Source organism: Suricata suricatta, chromosome 10 (genome assembly GCF_006229205.1).
Source record: "Suricata suricatta isolate VVHF042 chromosome 10, meerkat_22Aug2017_6uvM2_HiC, whole genome shotgun sequence".
In the NCBI taxonomy this organism is placed as follows: Eukaryota; Metazoa; Chordata; class Mammalia; order Carnivora; family Herpestidae; genus Suricata; species Suricata suricatta.
Genome location: NC_043709.1, coordinates 103,825,387 through 103,847,584, shown reverse-complemented (window position 1 = coordinate 103,847,584; position 22,198 = coordinate 103,825,387). Strand labels below are relative to the sequence as shown.

The following is a 22,198-nucleotide window of genomic DNA, read 5'->3' as shown; positions in this document are numbered from 1 at the left end:
TTTCTATCTCCCAATTAGTCCCAGAGGTAAGGAACTCCTTCCTTTGTAAATCTTGTGTCTCCAACTGTCTTTGAAGTCAACCTTCCCCTCCTTTTAGGTAATGCCTTCCAATAATCACTTATTTCCATTTTGGCATCATTAGACCCTCCCCGTTCACTGGCCTCTTCTTTGCCATAATGATCATCCCAGTGTTTACTATGATAGAAAACAAGCCCCCACTTGGCCACTGCTCCCTCCTTTCCTACCATCTTATTTTCTCTTCTACCTTCCATGGCCTCACTTCTGGAGCAAGTGCCCTATACTGGCTTATTCCCACCCCTCTCCTTCACTGAAACTCCAACTCCCACAAGCAAGTCCTATAGAGAATGGCTCCAGAACTCACAAGTAATCCAACCACTTTTAAAATCTCCACATGTGACTTTAGCCTGAGCCAGCATCACCTCACACCTCAGTAATTATTACTGAGGATGCTTTACTGTGTGCCTGCTTCCCTATTGGCATTGCTTCTACACATTCTTTTCCTCACATCCAAGTGATCCTTCAAGAATGCAGAACAAACCTCCCTACCCAGCTCCATGTTCTTGTGACTTCTCATAGTCAATGACTTCTCACAGTCTTGTGATAGAGACAAAGATCATTAAGGAGTCTACCAGGCCATGCCCATCTCCAGCCTTATCTCCCCCTTTCTCCCCTTATGGTCTGTCCTGGCAACAGTGGCCTCTCAGTTCTTCTATCCAAAGGCTTTGAAACACACTGTTGCCTTTGATTGGAACATTCTTCCTTACTCTTCACCTCAATAATGTATTTTCACCCTTCAATTCTCAGCTTAAATTTAATTCTTAAAAAAGTTGCCAGTCTAACCTGTTATTAGGCCTACACTATAGTTACTTTTTCTTCTTAACACTTACCCTGTTTATAGTGACTTATTCACTTGTTTAATGTAACTTCCACACAGATTATAAGCTCCAATGAGATGGTATAAATCTTTCTATCCTATATATCACCATCACTTAGCACCAAGCTGGGCACACTTTGAATGAACATAGTTATAAACAGTTCTCTCTTGAAATTCTTTCTCCCATGGATTTCAGGCAAGTGCTGCTGTCTATTCCCTTAACATTTCTTCATTTGTTTCATTTACTTGTTCTTATTCTTCTGTGTGTCAGGTTCCCAAGGTTCAGCCCTTGGCCTTCTGCCTCTATTCCTCTATGAACAAGCCTTGTCCTATACCCTCATTAATAGCTTTTATACTGATAACCTCAAGTGTGTGGCTCCATCCCTGTTCAGAGCTGCACCTTGGACCTCTATATCCTGTTGCCTGCATGGTACCTGCACGTCCCTTGGTTGGACTCATGCTTCAAATTTTACTTAAGCATCCTTACTGTTTTCTGTCTTCAAACTTTGATGGGTCCTTCTTTTTCATCACCTCCCTCTCTTCCCAAAAATATCATACTATAGTTCCTTTTTCTCTGTGCCCCCATCCCCTCAGGAGCCATCTTCATCAGGCCTTCTCCACCACCTCTAAAATCTCATCCTGGCCTCATCTGACTACACCAGCGTTTTAACTCTTAGCTTTAAAAATGCTATACCCTCACTGTCTCCTTCCCATAACACTCAGTCTAAGCCCCCAGCCAGTTCTCACACTGTGTTTCCCACCAGGAATGTTGGCATTCTTATCCCATGGTTGGCCGAGGCAGAGAGTGGGGTGGGGGTGGGTAGAGAGATGGGGGAAAGACCATAATTTATTAGGTGTATATTATAGTTCTGGTACTGTGTCTAGGTATTTTATATGCACATAATAGATGCATAAATGTGGATATTCATGAAGATAATAGGGATCATTTCTACAGAGCTCTCCCAGCCTGCAGAATGTGTCCTCAAAGAAATGACAGATATACTAGAGGTGCCAGCTTCCCTCTCTGGAGGATAATCATATTCACCCTCCAAGAGAGCCATCATACTCTCCTGAAATGTACTCTCAAGTGACTTCTTAGGGCTAGAAACTCCCCTGGTCCCTCTTGGTTTGCAACTTGGGCTATGCCCAAAAACCAGAGTTGCAGGGTCCTCTGTGGTGTCAAGACCACAGTAAGGCCTGATGGACTTAGGAGGGTCTGCTGGGGCCCATTTGAAAAAACTTGAGTGCTTGCTTTGTATGGTTCCAAAAGGAGAAGAGGGAAAGGCTTGGACTGCTGCTCAAAAATGTAATTAGCCCTGTATTTTAACAACATTTTGACAATAATTGCTTCCCAATGATGCCGAGAAATCTGCAGTGCAGACTCCCTGGTGCCACTGTCAGAGTGAGTGATACTGAAGGCCCTGTGTACCCTGGAAATAGAAGTTGCAAGAGTTGGTTTGTTTCTAAGCCTTGTTTTCCCTTCTTTGGGAGAGGGAGAGGGAGAGGGAGAGGGAGAGGGAGAGGGAGAGGGAGAGGGAGAGGGAGAGGGAGATCCTTCTTTGGCTTGGAGACCATTCTCAAGGCTGGCATGGCTTATGTTTAGACTTATCTATGGAGAATCTTTTTAAAAGGGTTGGGGTTTGCTCAGACCATTGAGTCATTTCAGTGATGAAAGGTGGAATAAGATACTGTTTTACTGATGGAGTGATTTTGAAACTCATTTTACTTGGGACTGGTCCTACTCAGACCCTTCTGCATGCAGTGCCTTTCAGGGACTAGGGTGAGTTTACAGGTCTTATACCACCAGCCAACAAGAAGAGTAGGCTCCACTTCCCAAAGGAGACTCTGAATGTTCCATGAGGTCTCATGCACAAGGTCAATGTGAATCCCTGACAGAATATGATTTTAATCTTTGGACTCTTCTGAGATGCTGGTAATAGAACCAGAAGTTTGATTATTTTTAGCAGTTAAACTATTTTTACCCTTCATTTTTTCTTAGGGGAACATTTCCTAGGGACTACTGTTTTCCACTTTTAAGATAAAACTAAGATGGGTGATTGTGATAATTCATGTGTAAATTGTTCCTTTGTGCACCTGGCCCAGTTTTGGGCCAGTCAGCTCACCAAAGCCCAGGGCCTGGGGTATGACCCAGGAAAAGGGAAGTTATGGACATCTAGCTGCTTTTGGAGGAAGCGATTGGCCATGTTCCAGGCTAAACACAGGCGAATTCTGTATTGACTCAAGTTTGCACTTCAGGAATCTCTGTTTCCCTTCACCAGGTGGATAACTAGAGTTGCAGATAAGGACCAACAAGTTTATTAGCTCCCAGTTTTCTTACCTGTATCCTCTTTTTTCCAGGTCACATTTACCAGCAGGACCCAGGGACCTTCACATATGTGTCTCATGTGATAGGGGGTGAAAGAGGGTGGAAGAAACAGATTTTGGAGCCACCTCTAACCCCCCACTGCCTCATATTTCTCTGATGTAATGGACAGGGGCTTGAAATCCATGAGTCAGACCCTTACAGGAGTGCAGAATTGGAGACTGGCCTTAATATTAAGACTCCTTCTGCTGCCTAGGAGCCATACTCAACCCAGGGCTGTCTTTTTTCACACAAGTCACCACCTGAGTTTTATGTTTCTCTGATCTCTGCTGTGCCCATGATGGGCCAAACCATTGTGATGTCAGGACACAGCATCCTTTCCCACACCCCTGGAAAAGCCCCAGTCCCTGGGCTCGCCGTGCCTACTCACGCCAGCCTGGCCCCGCAGTTCTCTCCTTCAATGTCACCTCCAGCCACGTTTTCGGTGTTGACAGACTCGGTCTCACTTGTGGGCATGCTCACTATAAGAATCAAAGGGATGCAAGGCATTGAGGGTGGGAAGGAAAAGGGGAAGAAGAGCATTAGTTTGCACAACACCCTATCCAAAGACTGTGCTGTTTGGGAGGAGGAAAGCCTGACCAGCATCTGCTAGTGGGGTGCAGTGGTCCTGCTGTGAGCATTGCCATGGCCAAGTTTGGGGGTTTCCTTGACCAACATGCCTGCTCCTTGTCTAGGGTAAGTTCTGCTGCCAAGGACACCCAAACTAGTTGGATTTGGGAGGAAATCTGGTGATAAGATAATTTACTTCATAAAAACAGTGACCATTGAATCCTTTCCTACTTTTTCTTACAATAGAAAAGTTTGCACAGCTTTTCTATTTGGATCCACTACTAGTCATAAGAAGAGCTTTCATGAAAACACTTTATTTTGCTTTTATCCCCCCACCCATCAATTTTAAGGGGCTTCTTATCCTAAACTTAGGGTTCAGCTTATTTGGAGAAGGGGAGTTTTTGCTGCCTCATGAACTACTAGAGGGACGTGGAAGACTTCCCCCCTTCTTGTAGTGCACACCAGGTGCATCTAGGATCATACCTGAAATAGGGATCTTGAAATAAATGGCTATTAACAAAATCATGTGCTAAGATTCAAACTAGCACTATAAATACCAGGAATGAGGAGCACAACTGTGGAATCCACCTATTAAATTTAAATGTGACTTAAAGATAGAGTGCAGAGAGATTAGCTTCCAGTAATTCTGACGTTTCCATCCCAACAGCCTGACTTGGGATATAAAGCACCTAATTCCACTGGTGCCAAGCTACCCAGTCAATCTACACTCTCTTCCTGAGGCAGCAGTGGGCTGAATTTCCAGAGCAGCAGGAGTTATCTAGCGCGGAACCCAGTGTGGTGGCTTAGAGAAGCCATTCATTTTATTATTTTTTTCATTCCAAATATAAGTTTTACTCAAGAGAATTCTTCTTCTCTAGCATGTCTTACCCTTTTAATATGGCACAACAGTGTGTTTTATTTTTGGCAACACTTGTTCTTCAGAGGGGCCATTGCAGCATCAGTCCTGGTTCTGTTCTTATTGAAGAACAGGACTCCTCATGTGGTGAGAAAATCACTAACCCTCAGCAGCGACAAAAATCTGCAGTTAATGAGGGTATAGCATCAGGTGATGTGGCGCCATGTGACAAATCACCATGGGACTGCCACAGTCCAGGAAAAGCTTCTACTGGTTATATAGATACGTGTTGGATGGAAATTTTCCAAGGCTCTTTTCTTTTGGATGAAGACAAGATGGTGGGTGAGAAGAGACTCATTTCAGAAACATGCAAGATACAAATAGAAAGCCCACAACTTACCATATGCTTAACTGTCCTGTATGAGAGACCTCTCCACCCTAGGATTCACTTTTAATACAGTTGGGTAAAAAGAAATCTAGATGCCATTTCAAAGAATGTTGTCATTGGATGAGACTTTAGATATTACCAAGCTCTAACTTGTTTCCTTCACTTTACAAAACAGAAAAGTAAAGTTTAGGGAAGGGAAGATGTCCATATTCACACAGTAGGTTTGGAATAGGACTTTGTTGGGAGCACAGTGTTATGACCCCTGTACCATGCTCATCTTGATTGCCCCTCTGTTGACCAGCTCCCTACTCTACACCCTAAGACAGGGTTCTTACAGCCAGATAAGGCTCTAGAATCATCAAAAGAGCCATATGGTGGTGTTGAACTTTACAGCATTTAGACTCCCTTTGTAGCCTGAGGTCTGAGGAGCTGGTATGTGAAGCCAGACCTTAGGGATGGTTTTAGTACTGGGGAGCTGGGAAGACAGCACCTTTGGAGCTTGTCAGGTTCTTTGTTCCATCCACATAACAAAGAAATTATACATTTGAAGAGCCTTCAGTATTTCACTTCATCTATCTCTGGTCATCTCTGACCTAAGGTTCCTTTAACTCTTCAGGCATCATTCTTTAAATTAAAGAGCTCTGACTTTGTGACATTTTGCATCCAGTGAGCCCCTTTTGTGCTACTGGAGTGGTATGATGGTGGTGGTGGTAGGCTTGGAAAGACAACCAAATTAGGAGTGGGTGGGCCTGGGCTTTAAGGAAGAGCCATATCATATTCTAAATCAAGGAACTGACTGTACCAGTACCAATTAGGCATTTGCAGTGACCTTAGTCTTGGCTGGTACTATCCAAAGGAAGGATTCCATCAAGGAAGAGCTGCTAATGACTGTAATGTCTGCTGACTTTACATATACCAAGAGATGATGAGGTAGTGGCTTTTAGTGGGGCAGATTACTATCTCCTTATGGGGACACACACACACACACACACACACACACACACACACACACTCAGGACCACTGTATCACAAGCCATCAAGAAAAATACCCTCCCCTCCAGTCTGGTATGTACCAATGCACATTTATACACATAGAGCAGAGGGGGACATTACCATGGGTTTCTGTGGAGTGACTAAGCCAAGCAAACTTCCCTTTCTTCTGATCAAGCAAGCCCGCTGGAGTGCTTCCTTTCACAGACAAGATGGTGTCAAGAACCAGGAACAAGACATCAACAGAGTGCATGCAGTCAGCCACGGGCAAAAGAAAGAAACAAGGAACTCAGCTATCACATTGAACATCCATTTTAATTTCTGAACATAAACTAAGAAAATTGTAAAAAGCAATAAACCAAAAACACATAAGAGAACATAACAAAATAGAACCCAAAACCCAAATCACATGAATTAATGACACAAAACAAATGATGGATCTTGAGAAGAAGGAATTACTCCAGCAGAAATTTCACTCTACACTAGTCTATCTAGTTAGTGGTTTTGAGGGAAGAGCTTCCAGGAAGAGGCTGCCACCCATCCCTGCTGCCTCCCAAGGGAGGTGCCTCTTTTACAGGCTCCACTGGGGTAACTGCTAAAATCAAATGACAGCATTGGTGTGCCCCGTCACTCCTACCCAGTGACCAGATGACTTGACCTCTTCCCCACCTGTAGTGGATCCACCCCTCTTTCATTACTTACACCTAGATCATGTCACTTGCAAATGGAAAACCACCCATGGATCTACTTGTTCCTTTGTCCAATTCAGCTATTCAGTCCCATTTAATAAAGATCCACCAAGTGCTCTAGGCCTGATCATATTCAATGCATACACATCTGATTTTAATCAGTTTAAACAGGCAAAGAAGTTGTTCAATTGCTTGTCAGCGGGTGGTCTTTTGAAGAGTTTGGTGGATAAGGGATAAGCTTATATCCCTTATATAATCTGTAAGCTTCTTTTGGCTCTGGGCTATGGTTGAAGATGAAGGTACTAGGGAGATTGTGAAGACACTGATTGCCACAAATGGAAGAGGGGGCGTTCTGTATTCTGCAATAGACTTTGAGTTCTGGATGTCAAATGCTTTGTCTAATTTCAGAGAAAGAATTTTCCCACTCTGACAAAATAAACATTGGCTGTACCTCTGCCAGGCCTCTATGGAGATTGCTGGGGACCAGTGGCGAGTGAGGCTTAGTCACAACCTATTAATGAGGTGGAAAATCTGTTACCACTCAGGAAAGGACGCATGTGCCCTAATGAGGAATGGGTAGTAGTTCCATCAGTTCCATGAAGATGAAGGTCAATCCAAGTTTTTAGGTGCTTCTTTATTTTTTCCATTTTCCCTGGAACTTGGATGACATTCAGTGGCTATCCTTGAGTGCTGCTTGTCAGTGAGAACTTTGAAGACTGGTTCATGGTAGAAAAGGGTCAGGCTTATTTTTAACCTAGGTAAAGAGCCATTCTCAAATGCACATCTTTAAAATGCAAAGCTTAGAGTAAGCAGACACTTTACAACAGTAGCATTTTTTCTCACTTCTCAAAAATCCTATATAAAAAAACTACTGAAGGTTAGGAGCTGAAATGAGTGACTTGGTTCCAATTGCCTTTTAGCAAGAGATAGTTCTCAATTTATAATGATGACAGTCACTGAAGTTAGCATCTCATAATGAGTGGTCTTTTGTTTGGAGGTGTAAAGGGGTCAACATGAGGCTGCCAGTCACCAAGTTTTTCTGTTCACATGATTGTCTTGAGGCACAGGAGCTCTGGTCAGTGATGGAAAACCCAGAACACTGTGACCTGTTAAACAGAATCATTATTCAGCTTCTGGCTTTGGCATCAATATTGCCCTGTATTGTTTGATTTCAGAAATAACTGCATGATAACTTTTAAAACAATAGAACTTGATATGTACATGGTCTCTCAGTGTACAATTGAATTTGACCAGAGCTGGTCTCTCATGTGGGTAAAGATGGCAGCCACCTGTGTGGCAAGTGATTTGAAGAGCATCTAAATTCTCTCCCTTAGGAATGTGTAGTAGTGTCTGCTAGATCTGCTCTTTTGAGTCAAGTCAAGTCTCTATCTGATTGTTCCCTGCTGAAATGAAAATATCTCACTTGGAAGGAGCATTACATTAACACATTAATATTAGATCCTATTTGTGATAGTTTATCCTGTTAATACCTAAGAGAATAAGATGGGTGAAACTGTAGTTTATTTTTCTATTGCTAAAGGATTAGACAGCAGGATCACAGTTGATTTTTTAAGGGATTTGTTGCCCTAGAGAGAGAGAGAGACTTGGATTCCTTCTTGGAATCTGGTTGCCCAAACTATTGAAAGCTGAGAATTATAAATTCTAGATATTTATTCTATGCATGAGCTGGAAACTCTGATTCTTCTTTGTCCACTCAAATGGTGGATTTGTTGGAAACTTAGGCAGAAATATGGCAAAGAACCCAGGTGCCTAAGGGCACCTCTCCTCTAAAGGCAACCTCAACTGAAGCTTAATGTCTGTTCATCTGCAGACAGTGTCATAATAACATACCCTTTGTGGAATAAAATGTACTTTTTGAATGGATTTAGGAAGGAGAATACTGAGAAAGAATGTGAGAGAGGAAGCTAGTTTTATGACTTTCTAATTTCGTTATTCGCAGGTACTATGGATCAAATCTGGGTTTCTGATCTGTCCGGTCAATTGGCTTCTGCTGAGGAGATTCCCAAAGAAATGAGATTTCCCTTGAAGAGTAATTAACAACTGCCCTTGCAGGTGGTGGGTAACATAATTACACATTTAGTAATATCACAACCACTACAATGAGTTGTGTAGACTCCACCTCACCACAACTGATTGTATCTTGAATTAACATCTTCTCTCCCTAAATCATTTTCTTTTGGTGGCAACTCTTGCTTGAACAGTGCTTGGTAGATTATTTTTTTGTTATTTGAGAGAGAGAGAGAGAGAGAGACAGAGAGAATCTTAAGCAGGCTCCATGCCTGCTATCCACATGGAGCCCAACGTGGGGCTTGATCCCACTACCCCTGAGATCATGACCTGAGCTGAAATCAAGAGTCGGATGCTTAACCAACTAAGCCATCCAGGTGCCCTTGGTAGATGATTTCTATGTCTCAAAGGAGGTGCACAGTTCTTGTTTCATAGTAACCAATGTTTCCCCCTGACCTGCTTGAAGAACAGCTGTGTGGATACTGGGGGGATTATAATAAGCCATTTTCTACGTGGGATAATCTGAATCTGGTAATCATATGAATCATGCTGGGGGAGTAGCACTAGATCTAAGCCATGGTGAAGATTGGTAGTCCCTGGTACATTTGGGTGTGCTAACCCTCTGAAGGTTTATTTACTAAAATTTAATCTCCCATTAAACATGAGATAGTGCTTTGGAACGATGGCTGCACGATCAGCCAGCCAGCCTTTCCAAAACTATGGTCAACAGAGAAGCTCTCTATAAAGCCAATGTCTCCAGTCAGTTTTTATACTGCTTAAAACAAACATCCAAGTGGTAAATCTACTCCAGGTTGTTTCAATGTGTTAGCATTCATGTTTTCTGTAAAAAAAAATTAGATCTCATTTGGCTATCGTGATGCAATATGTGTGTTCAAAGATGGTTATACTCATTCACACAAATAAAAAATGACTTCAGAAGGGGCTCTGATCAAGGTTTGAGAGTAAGAGCAATATTGGTTTTGATAAAGAAAAATAAAGTCACTGAAGTTATTTAGCAATTAATCCACAAAGGAAACTGTAAGCAAAATCTTCTTAGGTATCCCTTTCTATACTTCCTTTTTCCTCCTCCTTTCTTCTTCCCCTCCTTCCTTCCTATCCCAAGGCTAGGGCGAGATATATGGAGAACCATCCACACATGAAATATCTGGCCTTGCTTCTTGAGGCTATCTGTCTCAGATATTTTTATGCATCACAATGGAATGAGTGACATTAGAGCAAAGATCCATGTGAGGAAATGAAAAATGGACCTGAGAAAGATGAAGAAATCTGCCTAGTTTTAAAATCTTTGGTCATCCAAACAGCTTTGATACTGTCCCAGGGATGGGACTTTGCAATGTCCTGCTGTGACTTTCAGCAGGAATGGCTGGCCTCTTTTGAGATCTGCCTAGAGAAATGCTTGGTTTTCAGTCTGGAACTTAGCTGGTCATCTCATTACCAAAGGTCAGAGTACTCATGAACTTCTGTCAATCATTTATCTCCTTTTGTTGGGAGAGGATTGGTGTATCAGGGCCAGAAATCCCAGGCAGTGTCAGAAGTGTCAGAAGCCCAAGGAACTGAAGGTATTTCTCACCCAAAGTGAACTTCTCCATGGCTGTTCAGTGCTGTATGGAGCCAATGGGCTGGATCCTGGGTCTGCCAGACTGTCAGTATCCAGCTTCTCAGGCTTCCACACACTCTTGGATGAACTGAACAATTTACTTTGCTATTTAATTGGCAGATGCCAATTTTATTGTCTTTTTTGCATATGAATGGCATAATTAGTATTCATTTTCTCAAAGTACAAATCAGAGTTATGGCTAACATACAAAAAGATTCCTAATTTCCTACCCCATTGACTGTAATCTGGAATCTAAAACTCCCTGTAATCTGGCTCCATGCTATCTATAATGGCTGAAAGTGCCCCTCAGAAATTCATATGAAGTCTGAGGCCCTGTAGCTCAGAGTGTAGCTGTATTGGCAGAGAGGGTCTTTCAAGAAGTAATTAAGTTAAAATGATAAAATGAGGGCAAGTTCAAACCAATATGACAGGTATGCTGATCAGAAGAAGAAATTTGGACACAGACACATACAGAGAGAAGATAATGTGAAGACAAAAAGAAGATGGCCATACGTAAACCATGGAGAGAGACTTAGAGCAGGCCCTTCCCTCAGGACCCTCAGAAGAAACCTACCCTGGTGATACCTTGATGTTGGATTTCTAGCTTCCAGAACTGTGAGACAATAATGTTCTGTTGTTTAAGTCACCTTGTCTGTGGTACTTTGCTATGGCAGTCCTAGTTGACTAAGACACTATTGAGTCATACTTATTTCCTGTTACTTCCTACAGAAATCCTCTGCCCAAGTTGGGCCTCCCTCCTCATTGTCCCTTGAATGTGCCATCTTTATTCTAACCTCTGGACTTTTGTAGATATGATGTCATAGATCATACCCTGTCCACTTTCTCTTCATGTATTCCAGGGGTGAGGAAACAATAGCCCTTGGGCCAAATCCAGACTTCAACTTGTTTTGTAAACAAAGTTTTCCTGGAACACAGCTATGGTTTTTGCTTTTGTATTGCCCATGATGGCTTTCACACTATAGCAGCAGAGCTGAGTGGTTGCAATACAGGTTTCATGTGGCCTGCAAAGCCTAAAATAATTATTAACTGGCCCTTTAGAGAAAAAAATGTGTTGACCCCTCAACTAGTCAAATTTCATACATTCTTGGAGGCCCAGTCTCTTTTGTGGAGCTTTTCAGGACCACCTACTATCACAGAGTCCCCTCTTCTGAGTTCCTGGAACATTTGAATCCATGAGAATTTAAAATTAAAATGTGAATTCAAGTTCTGTTTCCACCCTCTCCTAGCCATGGAACTCTGGTGAGTTATTTAACCTTTCTGAGGTTCTTTTATATGTAAAAAGAGGTTAAGGATACTATTTATTTCATGAGGTTCTAATAAGGATTAAGTGAAATAGTATTTATAAAAACCTTGTAAGATGGCAAGTACTATAAGTATTTGCTTATATTACCAACTAATTTAAATCTGTTTTTCTTATAGTTTGCTATACAAGTATTAGATTTATCTCCCTAAGTTATAATCTCCTCAAGGCCAGAGTCTTTATATTAGAATTCTCTGGACTCCCTTTTAGGTCCTAGTGGTATTAGACATGGAACTATAAAAATAACACTTTCTATCTTCATGGAGTTTATGGGCACTCCTATATGCTGTACATCTTGAGGGTTTGTCCTTCAGATGCACCTTCCATCCCTCTCTGCTATGCCCTGTAGTCCAGAAAGCTGATCTTTGTAAATTACAATAACCTCTCTTATGCTAGGGCTTTGTGCTGGGTCAGCCAATAGGAAGTGCCAGCAGGATGTCTATGAGGCCGGAGGAAAGTGAAGCTGGGATATTCATTTCCCTGGTGGCGTGTGCAGGGTGGTACAGATTGGCTGCATCCTGTTGCTGAAGGCCACAGGTATGGTTACATGACCCTTTCCTCATGACTGGCCTCTCTGACTTATGAAAACTTCTCCCTCACTTTGTCCATTCAGGTCCTTCCAGCAGGCCCATGGGTGCTATCTCTAGGGTACTGGGCTATCCCTTGTTGACTTCTTTAAACCTTCCTGCATTTTTTTTTTTATTAACTTCATCTTACATCACCCACTCTATGAGTCTATCTGTTTTCTATTAGGAGTCTGACCAATGTAGCCCTCCAGGACAAGGTAGATAGTAGTATCCCACTGTTAAGTAAAAGGGTAGTCCCTACAAGTTGAACTTAGTTGTCCAAGGTGAAAAGTAGTAAATGGCAGAGCATGGCTGGCCTTGTGACCAGGGCTTTCCTGGGTACATCAGACAACCTCCAGAATAGCTTTGCTCAAATACATAAGAACTAATTGACAAGAACTAGTGATGTGAGGTATTATAGTGGGCATGGCTTTCACTCCACAACCGTTTGGTTATAGTTACTGCTCCAGGATAGTCTCTTGAAAGACACTATGTTATGTTTCATTTCATTTTCTCTTGCAGAAAAAATAACTTGGAAAGTTATTCCTTACTACTTTTCTATAGTTTGATGGATCATACATATGGCCAAATATAGATCCAGGCTGATGGGTGAAGCAGCTCTTTATATGTCTTTATCCAACTGAGAGTCTTAGGAATCTTCCTAGTACTGTGAATCTAGGAAATACCAAAAATGGCCTTTGCCTTGGTCTTGCCACAAAATAGCTCCAAACCCTGTATAAGTCACATGATGGTTTGAGGTCTCATTTTCTTCATCTCTTACATTAATAAATTAAATTAGATGATGAATTATAGGTCTCTTCAAAGGGAAAGAAAGAAAGGGAGAATGAAAGGAGAAAAGTAGACTGTAACAAAGAAGCGAAAGAGATGGTGAGAGAGAAAGCAAAATGGAATGCAGCCATGGCAGCCTGTCTGGGTTGAAAGGTCATGGGGAAAGGTGGCACAGCCTCCAGAGCCTTCTCAGAAGCTTCCTGCCAGCCCAGGCCCAGCAAGGTTTCCTCCACATAAGCAATTAAAACCTGGTTGATGTTAAGCCATCAGAAAGTAAATATAAAACAGGATTAAATATTAAGAAGCCAAACAAAGTGGCCTTATTAAAAAGGCACAACATAAGCACGATGTGCCATCATAATAATTATTATTACTGCTATAAACTGGAAGGAGGCATAAATGCCTGCCCTTGATCTGCAGCCATAATCCAAGGAAGAAAACCAGGGTCGCTGTGCTCTCAGCAGGCCATAAACATCCAGTGCTCCCAAGCAGAAAATTTCTCTCTGCAATTGTGGCACCACTGAGTTGGGCCATGGATGCAGGCAGGTAGGGGGAGGCAGGCAGTGGCAGGAGGAGGCAGCAGAAGGAAGTTCAGCTGCACCAAACAAATGTCTGAACTTTGGTCCACGGCCCTCTCCCTTTCCTTCCCCACCCTGCCCCCACCTTCATTAGGGATGGAAGGGCAGCGTGGAACATTCTCAGGCCCTTGGGACCATGGGGAAAAAAGGCCATCCGATCACACAGGAGGGCATGGACATCCCCAAGAAAAACAGAGCTCACTGTAGCCACTGGGGTTGAGATGGGATCTTCTGGACATGGATGATGGTGACTTTCTGTATAGCATTCCTTTGGAAACTCAGTTCTTTTAAGCAGAAACTAATTTTAGGCTGGGGGTGGGGAGGACATTATTCTAGTTACCAAAGCCTAGTTTAGCCATGGTCACCCTTTGGTAGGATATAACAAGGACAGAGAATGACTTGTGTCCTCAATCCCTCTCCAACTCAATCCAGTGATATCTACTGGTCATTCCTTCATTTTAGGATCTTGTCCCCATAGAGTGCAAATACTCTTGCATGGGTAATAGTAGTATCTGCCATTTCTATCCTAATACTAATAGTATTAAGTAACAGTAAGAGTAATAACAGCTACTCTTCCATGCACTTTACATATGCTAACTGATGCAAGCCTCAAACAATCCTACAAGAAATTATATGTCCCCATTTTATATTCCCATTTTATAGATCAGGAACTAGAGGCTTAGAGAATTAAGTCATTTATTCAAAGCAAGCAGCTAATAAGATCTAGCATTTGAACTGTGGTAGATGTTATGCTAAGTCTCCTCTCTTAAAGCCCTTTCATAATCATTAGAGAGGACTAGAGAGTCCTGTCTGTGTGCCTGGATCGCTGAGAGGAGAACAGGAGCAGAAAGTGCAGGTGGAGGTCCTTGGGAGAAGCCATTTATTTCATGATCCTGCCCAAAGCCTTCCTGCCAGCTCTCTTGGGCAAAGAGAAAGAGGCAGTAAGCAGAGCAGCGTGTTAGAAGCATGGGCTCTGGAGTCAGGTGGCCTAAGTTTGAGTCTTGTCTCTGCCACTTTGGAGTTCTGTACATTGGGCATGGTATTCATCCCTTGGTGGTTTAGTTTCTCCACTGCACAGGGAGATCTGAATCATACCTGCATTGCAGGGCTAGAAGGGGTAGAGCAGCCTTCATTTTATAGGTGGGAATGCTAAGGTCCAGAGAAGGTCAATGACTTGCCCAGAGTCACCAGTCTAGTTGGTGGTAGAGGAACAGTCCTCTCCTCACATCTAGCACTGCCACCCTTCTCACTTGCCATTCCTCACATCATGGACAGGTTGAAAGTCCACCCTGGAACATCAAAGATGAACAGAGGCTCTTATCTGCCCGCCTTGTCTGGAATCCAAAAGGTCCACTGTGGATGAGATTTACATTTTGTGCCCTGTTCTTGCTGTCTATAGAGGTTATATAGAACTCATGATTCACTCTCATTTTCTCTTTTTTTTTCTTGGGCTCTGTCTTCCCTTTCACTGCTTTCCACTGCTTGAGATAATTTTGACTCAGGTCAGATTTCCTGCAAGAAGCCCTCTAGGTACCCAGCACAATCTTGAAGGATTTGGGTACCCACGGAGCAGGAGCTGCCCTGAATAAGGAGAACTGCCTCTTGGGGAGGGTCTTAGCCTTGCCTTCCCTTCTAGCATGCAAGTAAATTGCTGCCTTAAATTTCTAGGCTGCCTCCATTAATGGCCTTTATGTGAAATGAGTCACTTTAGCTCTCAACCCCATGGTGCTTCTTCAGCCTCATCATTTCATGAATGAGTTTATGGGCAGCTGTCAGGATATCAATCAGCTTGCTCCCTTCTGTGGCAAGTCCTTTACTTTAATTATTTCCCAACTCTGCCTGCTGGAGGCTTGCAGTTGTGATTTTCCTCCTTGCTGCGGTGAGGATGCAATCCTGGGTCCATCTTGCTACTTTAATGGCCCACCTGTGGCACTGAAAGATCCTTCTACAGTGTCACTGCACAGGATCCTAGGCCCCCCACCCTGGATGAAGACCCAGGGAAGCAGTGCTCCCCTCCTCTGCATCAGTCAGATCCTGTTAGGATGGCGTTCAGTGCTCAGGACTACATTCTCGGAGACTCAGCAGCCAGAGGGCGAGCTCTGGGATGGTGGGGGGCTCTATGTCATGTTCCAGAAAGAAACTAGAAAGATTTACTCTAGATAAGGTATGTTGGAGGCTGCATCACCTTCCTCAAATAGTTGAAGTCTTTTCACTTGGGGGAAAGATACTGCTTGTTTAGAGTAGTTCTACAAGGAAAAGGCATCAAAGAATAACTAGAGGTGTGAAGATACTGCCCTAATGTTAGAAACATTTCTGTTTATCCTTGAGAGACAAGGAGTTACTCGTTAATGGCAGTTTGCAAGCCTTTGCTGGGGTTTGGAGAGGAGGTTCCTAAGGTTTCTTTTGCATAGAAAAAATAAACTAAGCTTTATAAGAAGGATGCTCTGATTGATGCAACACCTTGTTGTGGATTGTTTGTGGAGGGTATGGCTGGGCCCAGACAGAAGGGGTTCTTGGAGCTCTAACCTGATTCTCTCATCTGCTGGGGGAGCCTTCCCTTGGGAACATTTCATCACGTTACATCACTGTCATGCACCACACAGAACCTGCAGCCTACCTCCTGAGGCCCCTGTGATTTGGTCCTATTCCATCTCTACCAGTGAATGTTGGGGCCAGGCATTCAGCTCTCCTCTTGACCTTTGGAACATGCCACAGTGGATCAGCTTGGTTTGATGCCATTTTATGGAGAGCCTAACACATGCAAGGTGCTTGCCAGCAACTGTGCACCCACCTACATCTGGTCTTTGCTCTGCTGGAATGTCCCCTGGGCACAAGTCTCTCTTTCCCTCCAAGTCCTATTGCCTTCTTGGATCCCACATAATTACAGCATTCTTCCTCCCCAAACAGGTACTATTTGTACCATGTAGTTCAGTGCTCTGGTATATTTACAGTCCTTTCTCTGCTCATTAGGAAGAGCACCGCCCTGTTTGTTGTTATTCTCAGGAAACCATGCCATTTACTTCTCACAGCCACCTGGGGAGACACCCAGGGAAGGTGTCTTCATTCACAATTTCTAGATGAGGAGACTGAGGCTTTGTGTGAGCAGAGCTAGTACGAGGATGCGGACTTGCCAGTCCTCTGCTCACTGCTGTTCCTCCAGCCAACGGGGCCTTTGACTCTGGCTCATGAATGGAGGGAAGAGCTGAACCTCACTGACTCACTTGCTTTTTTCTGCTTTACTCTCCTGCCCTTCTCATTCCACCACAGCCTCTCAGAAAGCAAGGCACCTTCCATGGCACCATGCTGATTTCCCTGGGAAACCAGATGGACACTGCAGACTCGGGAGCAGTGTGAAGAAGGGGAAGAAGACTCATGACTTCTGCTGGAAGCCTGGAGGCCACCCACAAGCACTGGTTAGCACACACACCCCATTCAGTTTTCTTCCGTGGCTCTTCTTCACCCTCAGAGAGGGGTCCGGATGAACGTCTTTGGGGTGGGGCCAGGGTCAGCGCTGTTTCACTCATTCTCCCTTTCATTAGGGCAGGGACTGGCACACACAGTCAGCCACCTGCTAAAGCCTCTTTCCTCCCTCTTGGGCTATGCTGGCTAAGGGCCCAGACTACCAACTGCTGCGTAGGGTGGCTCATGCCCACAGCAGCGGGGGTGACTCTGAACTAAGGCAGAGAAGGAGGAACTACCCCAAACCCAAAGTGCAAGGAGAACAGGTGGATTTTAATGCCGGACAATGTCACTGTATTATTCTACTGAATAACCTCTCCCTCAAAATTCTTCCCCTCAAGATTTAATCTGAATCAAAGGATTTATTCACCTTGCATCCCTCCTCCCTCTTTCCCCTCATCTTAGAACTCTTCTGTAATTTCTCAGGAGAGTTGGGCTTGCTGGAGAGGCTGATTGTTCTTTTAGAAAAGAGAAAAAGTTTTTGAATCCCAGAGAACAGGGACCACTGTCTTCAACAAGCAAAAGGCCTGGAGGCACCAGCAGGAAGTGGGAATGCTAATGCTCCAGAAATAGACTTTAAATGGGAGGTGTGACCTTGGCTTCACCTGGGCCTTCTTACCTGGGGTGTAGTGCCACCTCTGGGTTATTGCTCCCCTTCTGAATCCTCAATTCTATAAGGCTTTGTGCTGTGGGCTCAGTGGCCCAGCAAATCCAGAAGAAAGGACACAGAAGTTCTGGTTTTCAGAAAGTCATGGTCATAGCAGGTGGGATAAAGAACAGACTTTTCAAGTAAAGAAGAGAAGTGCTGGTTGTGTGGACAGAATGATGAACAGGTGTTGGTGGGTCTGTAGAAAGGGGACATGGGGACCTCGGGCAGATCCATGCAACTCTCCTGCTTTTGCTGCTTGCATTGTGGAAGTAATCCTTATCTGATGGTTAGCTGAAAGGACTAAAGGTAGAGTATTTTCCTGATTTGGAGAAGCAGAAAGGAGACAGTAGCCCATGTTTTATTCCAATAAAACTGTAGGTGAGTGAGCCTCCTTGCAGATAGGAGGGACCAAGCACAGAGGTCAGCACTGGTGAGGGAAGAGGGGCTGCATGGGGGTGGGGGAAAGAGAGACTCAGGCAGAGACATGCGGTGAACTTATATATGCCAGGAGTCAGGAGCCCTGTCCCAGGGTGCCCCTCAGCTCAGTGTCAGGGAAGGATACATGGTTTTAACAGCTCAGTGCTTTCCTCACAGGTTACTGGGAGGACCAATGGGAAAAGGTGGGCAATAATGTCAGAAGCACACCCCTAATGGAAATGTAAGGCAGGAGGGAGAGGAAAGACAGAGAAGCAATTAGTGTGAGTAATTAGCCAGGTGAGGTTAATTAACAGCGCCATCGGGAGGGCATTGTGGCGCCCCTGACACCTCAGACCAGCATGTGGAAGTTAAACAGCAACTTGCCTCCTGTCAGCTCAAGATAAGGAGGAATTTTATAAAAACTGGAGTTGCAAAAAAATGGTTGGCGAGTCCCTCTCACAGAGTGTTCAAGAAAGGGGGAAAGGGCTCTATATTGTATAGATGCTATACAGGAGTTTCATGCATAGATGAAGACACCAGGGGAGCAGGCATGACCCTCTGTGACACTTTCCAGGGCTGAAATCCTACCATTCAATGCTTTCAAGGCAGAGACAGAGTTATCAGGATATTGGCCCTGGGAATAGAGCAGAAGCGTAGCTGCTGGATGCTGGGGCACGAACACCCAAGGTTCTAGTAAGAACTTTGGACACTATCTGTCCTGTAGCCAACTGCGGCTGCCTAGTCATGAAGGGCAGAGCCAGGGTCTTAGAAAATGAGGATATTCTCTGCCTGGCCTAGCCACCCATAACTTCTGGAATATATGATTCAAAGAAAAACAGTGTCAGAGGGGGATCTAAGGGATCAGAATGCTCAAGGATTTATAGAAAACCAGAGGTTGAGTATTACTTTTACACACTAGGAAACTGAGGCCTAGAGGGGGAAGAGTTGGTTTGAGGTCACAGAACTATTCATATTAGACCTGAGACTATGAATCAGGTCTCCTGACTGCTTTCCAGAGTCTTCTTTCCCTTCCATTTCCCCTCCCTATCACCAGGTATTTCCTGCAGAGGGGTGGGGGTAGGGGGTTACCTTGTTCTTTGTGCTCACCTCTTTCCTGTCTGACAAAAGAGAAAGAGGCTGGCCCTTAGAGTCTGACAGACCTGGCCATGAGTCCTGGCTAAGATCCTATTGGCTGTCTGGCCTTGGGCAAATTATCTGAACCTCATCTTTCTCATCTGAAAAAAGTGGAGATAATGATACCAGTCTTGGAGGCATTAAGTGAGGATTATAGATAATATGCCTGGGCACTGTATGTATTTATTGGGAAATGAAAAAGCAAAATGCAGGCTAAACAGAAGAACCTCAGGATCACTTGCTTTGCATCTAGAAGGTCATCTGGAGTCTGACACTTCTTGGTGATGATATATGTATTCCCAGGACCAGTCCCAAAGGATGGCTGCAGTTAACAGAGCTCCCTTTGGGGCCATCAACTTTTCCCATGTCTTCATTGTTGTTGTCAGTCCTTTCATGAAATACTCATGAAGTTCCTACTGTGTGCTAACAGTAACTTATCCAAGGCCTTGTCCCCTGCCTGGGAATGCTTAACAGCTTGAGAAGACAATCTGTAAACATCTTTAACTACCATGAATCCTGAAAACCTATTTAAGCACAATTGGAAAGAAGATAGTTGCATTTACCTCCCTTTTTTGCTTCTTGGATTCTTTTTTTAAACCCTAAATGAAACTAAGAACCTGCCAGAGATTGTTTTCTGGTCTCCTAACCTGCTCTCTGCCTTGCCATAAAAGATTATTTGCGACCACAACCTGGGCACCATGGTGGTCCTACTAGCCTTATTCTGGAATGCCTCAGTTGGGTCAAGATACAGTCACATGGGCCCTGAGCCCTTTTAGAGTGGCCCCTGCTCCAGATTTCTGTAGCTTATTTGGAAGGAATTTTTGTTTCTATGAACCAATGATACTAGTAACAGCAATATCAGAGTCTCAGTTCCAGTTTGGTTTTAAATAGATTTTGGTCTAAACATATTTTTTAATATGCAACAATTGGGTTAGTCTAATGACAAATGTCATCCCCTACCATTGCCAGAGCAACATGCCATTTCCGTTAGGAGTGATGCTTCCTGGCCAGACTGAGGCACGGAAAATAATTTTGGGTCATCAACAATTCCCTTCAGTTTCACTGATCTGATTAAACTTAGAAACGGAAAGAGGAATTTACAAATTAGATGCTGTTCTCTATTTATTACCAAAATGGTTGCTTTCCACTACATTCAGGAGATACAGTTGAGATCTCATTAAATCTCAGCTTGTGATAACATTTACTCCATAAATCTCCATCGCATCCAGTGAATGAAATGAGCATGATGCCAAAGACCACATAATGGATGAAAATCAAACCTCTGCCCCCTTGGAAGAGAGTTGACCTTTTCAAGCCTTAAGCGTATTCAGCTTTCCCATCCTAAAGAAGCAGCTAGACATTTATTCTTGGTACTCTCTTAACCATTTCCTGACTGCCATTCTTAGCCGGGCTAGCTGACATTACAGAGAGAGAAAGAAAATAAGGATATTTCTGATATTTCTCTGGATGTATTTGAAGAATAAAGTAGAGAAGAGGTGAGGACTTAAAGAAAAACATTAAGGAATGGGCCTTTCCTCTAGCAGAAGTTAGAAAGAAATGTTGACAGACCAGAAATGGAAGACCAAACATTAATTTGTGTGTCTGATTCATTATATTTCCTCTGCTGGATCAGATCTGGCCCTTCCTGGTTTTAGTTCTGACTCAGTGACGAGGCAGGTCCCAGTCATCTGTTTTCAGTGGCAGAGTTTCAGACTTTCAGGCCAAGACCACACTTTTCTCTGCCACCCCACCCCCATCTCCCATCCCTTTTCCAACTGCTATTCACTGACTGCCTATCTGCCAGGCTCTGTGCTAGTGCTGAAAATACAAAATTCCCACCCTCATGAGGTATGTGCCCCAGTAGATGGTATAAGATGGATAAATAAATAGACACAATATATAGCGTAGGCCTAGAGTAGGTGTTCTGGGAGTGAGAAGGGGTGGAGGGTGTGGTGAGGGGAGGTCAGGTAGAAACAGAGCTGATGCCACTCCAAAGGCAGATGGTGGAGGTGGGCTTTCCACGCAGAGAGATTGGGGTGCATATAGGTGCCAGGGAGGTCTCTGGAACAACAGGCTGCTTCCAGAGTTCAGGGAATCCTGTAGGAGACACAGTACAAATTCTGGGAGGGGCAGGATTCTAGAATCAATTGAATCCCTCTGGGGTTTGATGGACTGGAGAGATCCAGGTTTGGTTCCAACTCCTAGGACTAAAACTAATGTATGTCAACCTAGAAGTATGGAAACAAAACACAGGCACGGCAGGTGGGGGTGGGGGGAGGTAAGGGGTTTTGCATCTGTCTGGCTCAACTTCTCATTTTACCAACGAGAAGACTGAGAAGGACTTACTGCCAGTTGGTGACGAGTGGGACCTGGAAGCCAGTGGCCTGTTTCTCTCAGGCTCCTATCAGCACCACTACTACTCTCACCCAAAACTCTGGCATTCTGTTAGGAGAGAAAGGTGAGGGCTATTTACCTCACACTGATGCATTCTCAACTCACCTCACCAAGGGGCATGACTGTGTAGATTATGCAATTATGGACATTATAATGAAAATGTATACCATCTGAAAGGCTCAAAAACAAGCTCTAAAATTTTTACTAGAGCTTGGGATCTTCCTGGTGAAAACCTAGGGCATTTTGCTTGATTGTCAGCAATCGACCATTGCAACTTCACAGTCACTGCCAAATGGCAGAACGGGTGGTGGGTTGAGGGGGCTAGGACCCTCTACCATTGGCATTACTTTTCATGCCAAGAAGAGGCTCTCCCCTCAGGTGAGAGCAGGGATCTTTTCCTCTGCCTGTGCTGGGCACAGCAAATGAGGTGCAAAACTTCTCATCATAGTTGAACTCACCTTACTGAGGCAGGTAATAATACATATAACAAGACTC

General features: G+C 43.9%; 1 protein-coding gene across 1 annotated transcript in view; it reads right to left on the bottom strand.

The window, feature by feature from the left end:
• The window catches only part of CACNA1C (calcium voltage-gated channel subunit alpha1 C), a 721,004-nt gene that overhangs the window by 145,710 nt on the left and 553,096 nt on the right, over positions 1-22,198 (bottom strand). The window contains exon 10 of the mRNA XM_029953179.1: positions 3,649-3,739. Within this exon, the coding sequence (XP_029809039.1) occupies positions 3,649-3,739 (91 nt within the window). The remainder of the gene's footprint in view (positions 1-3,648; positions 3,740-22,198) is intronic.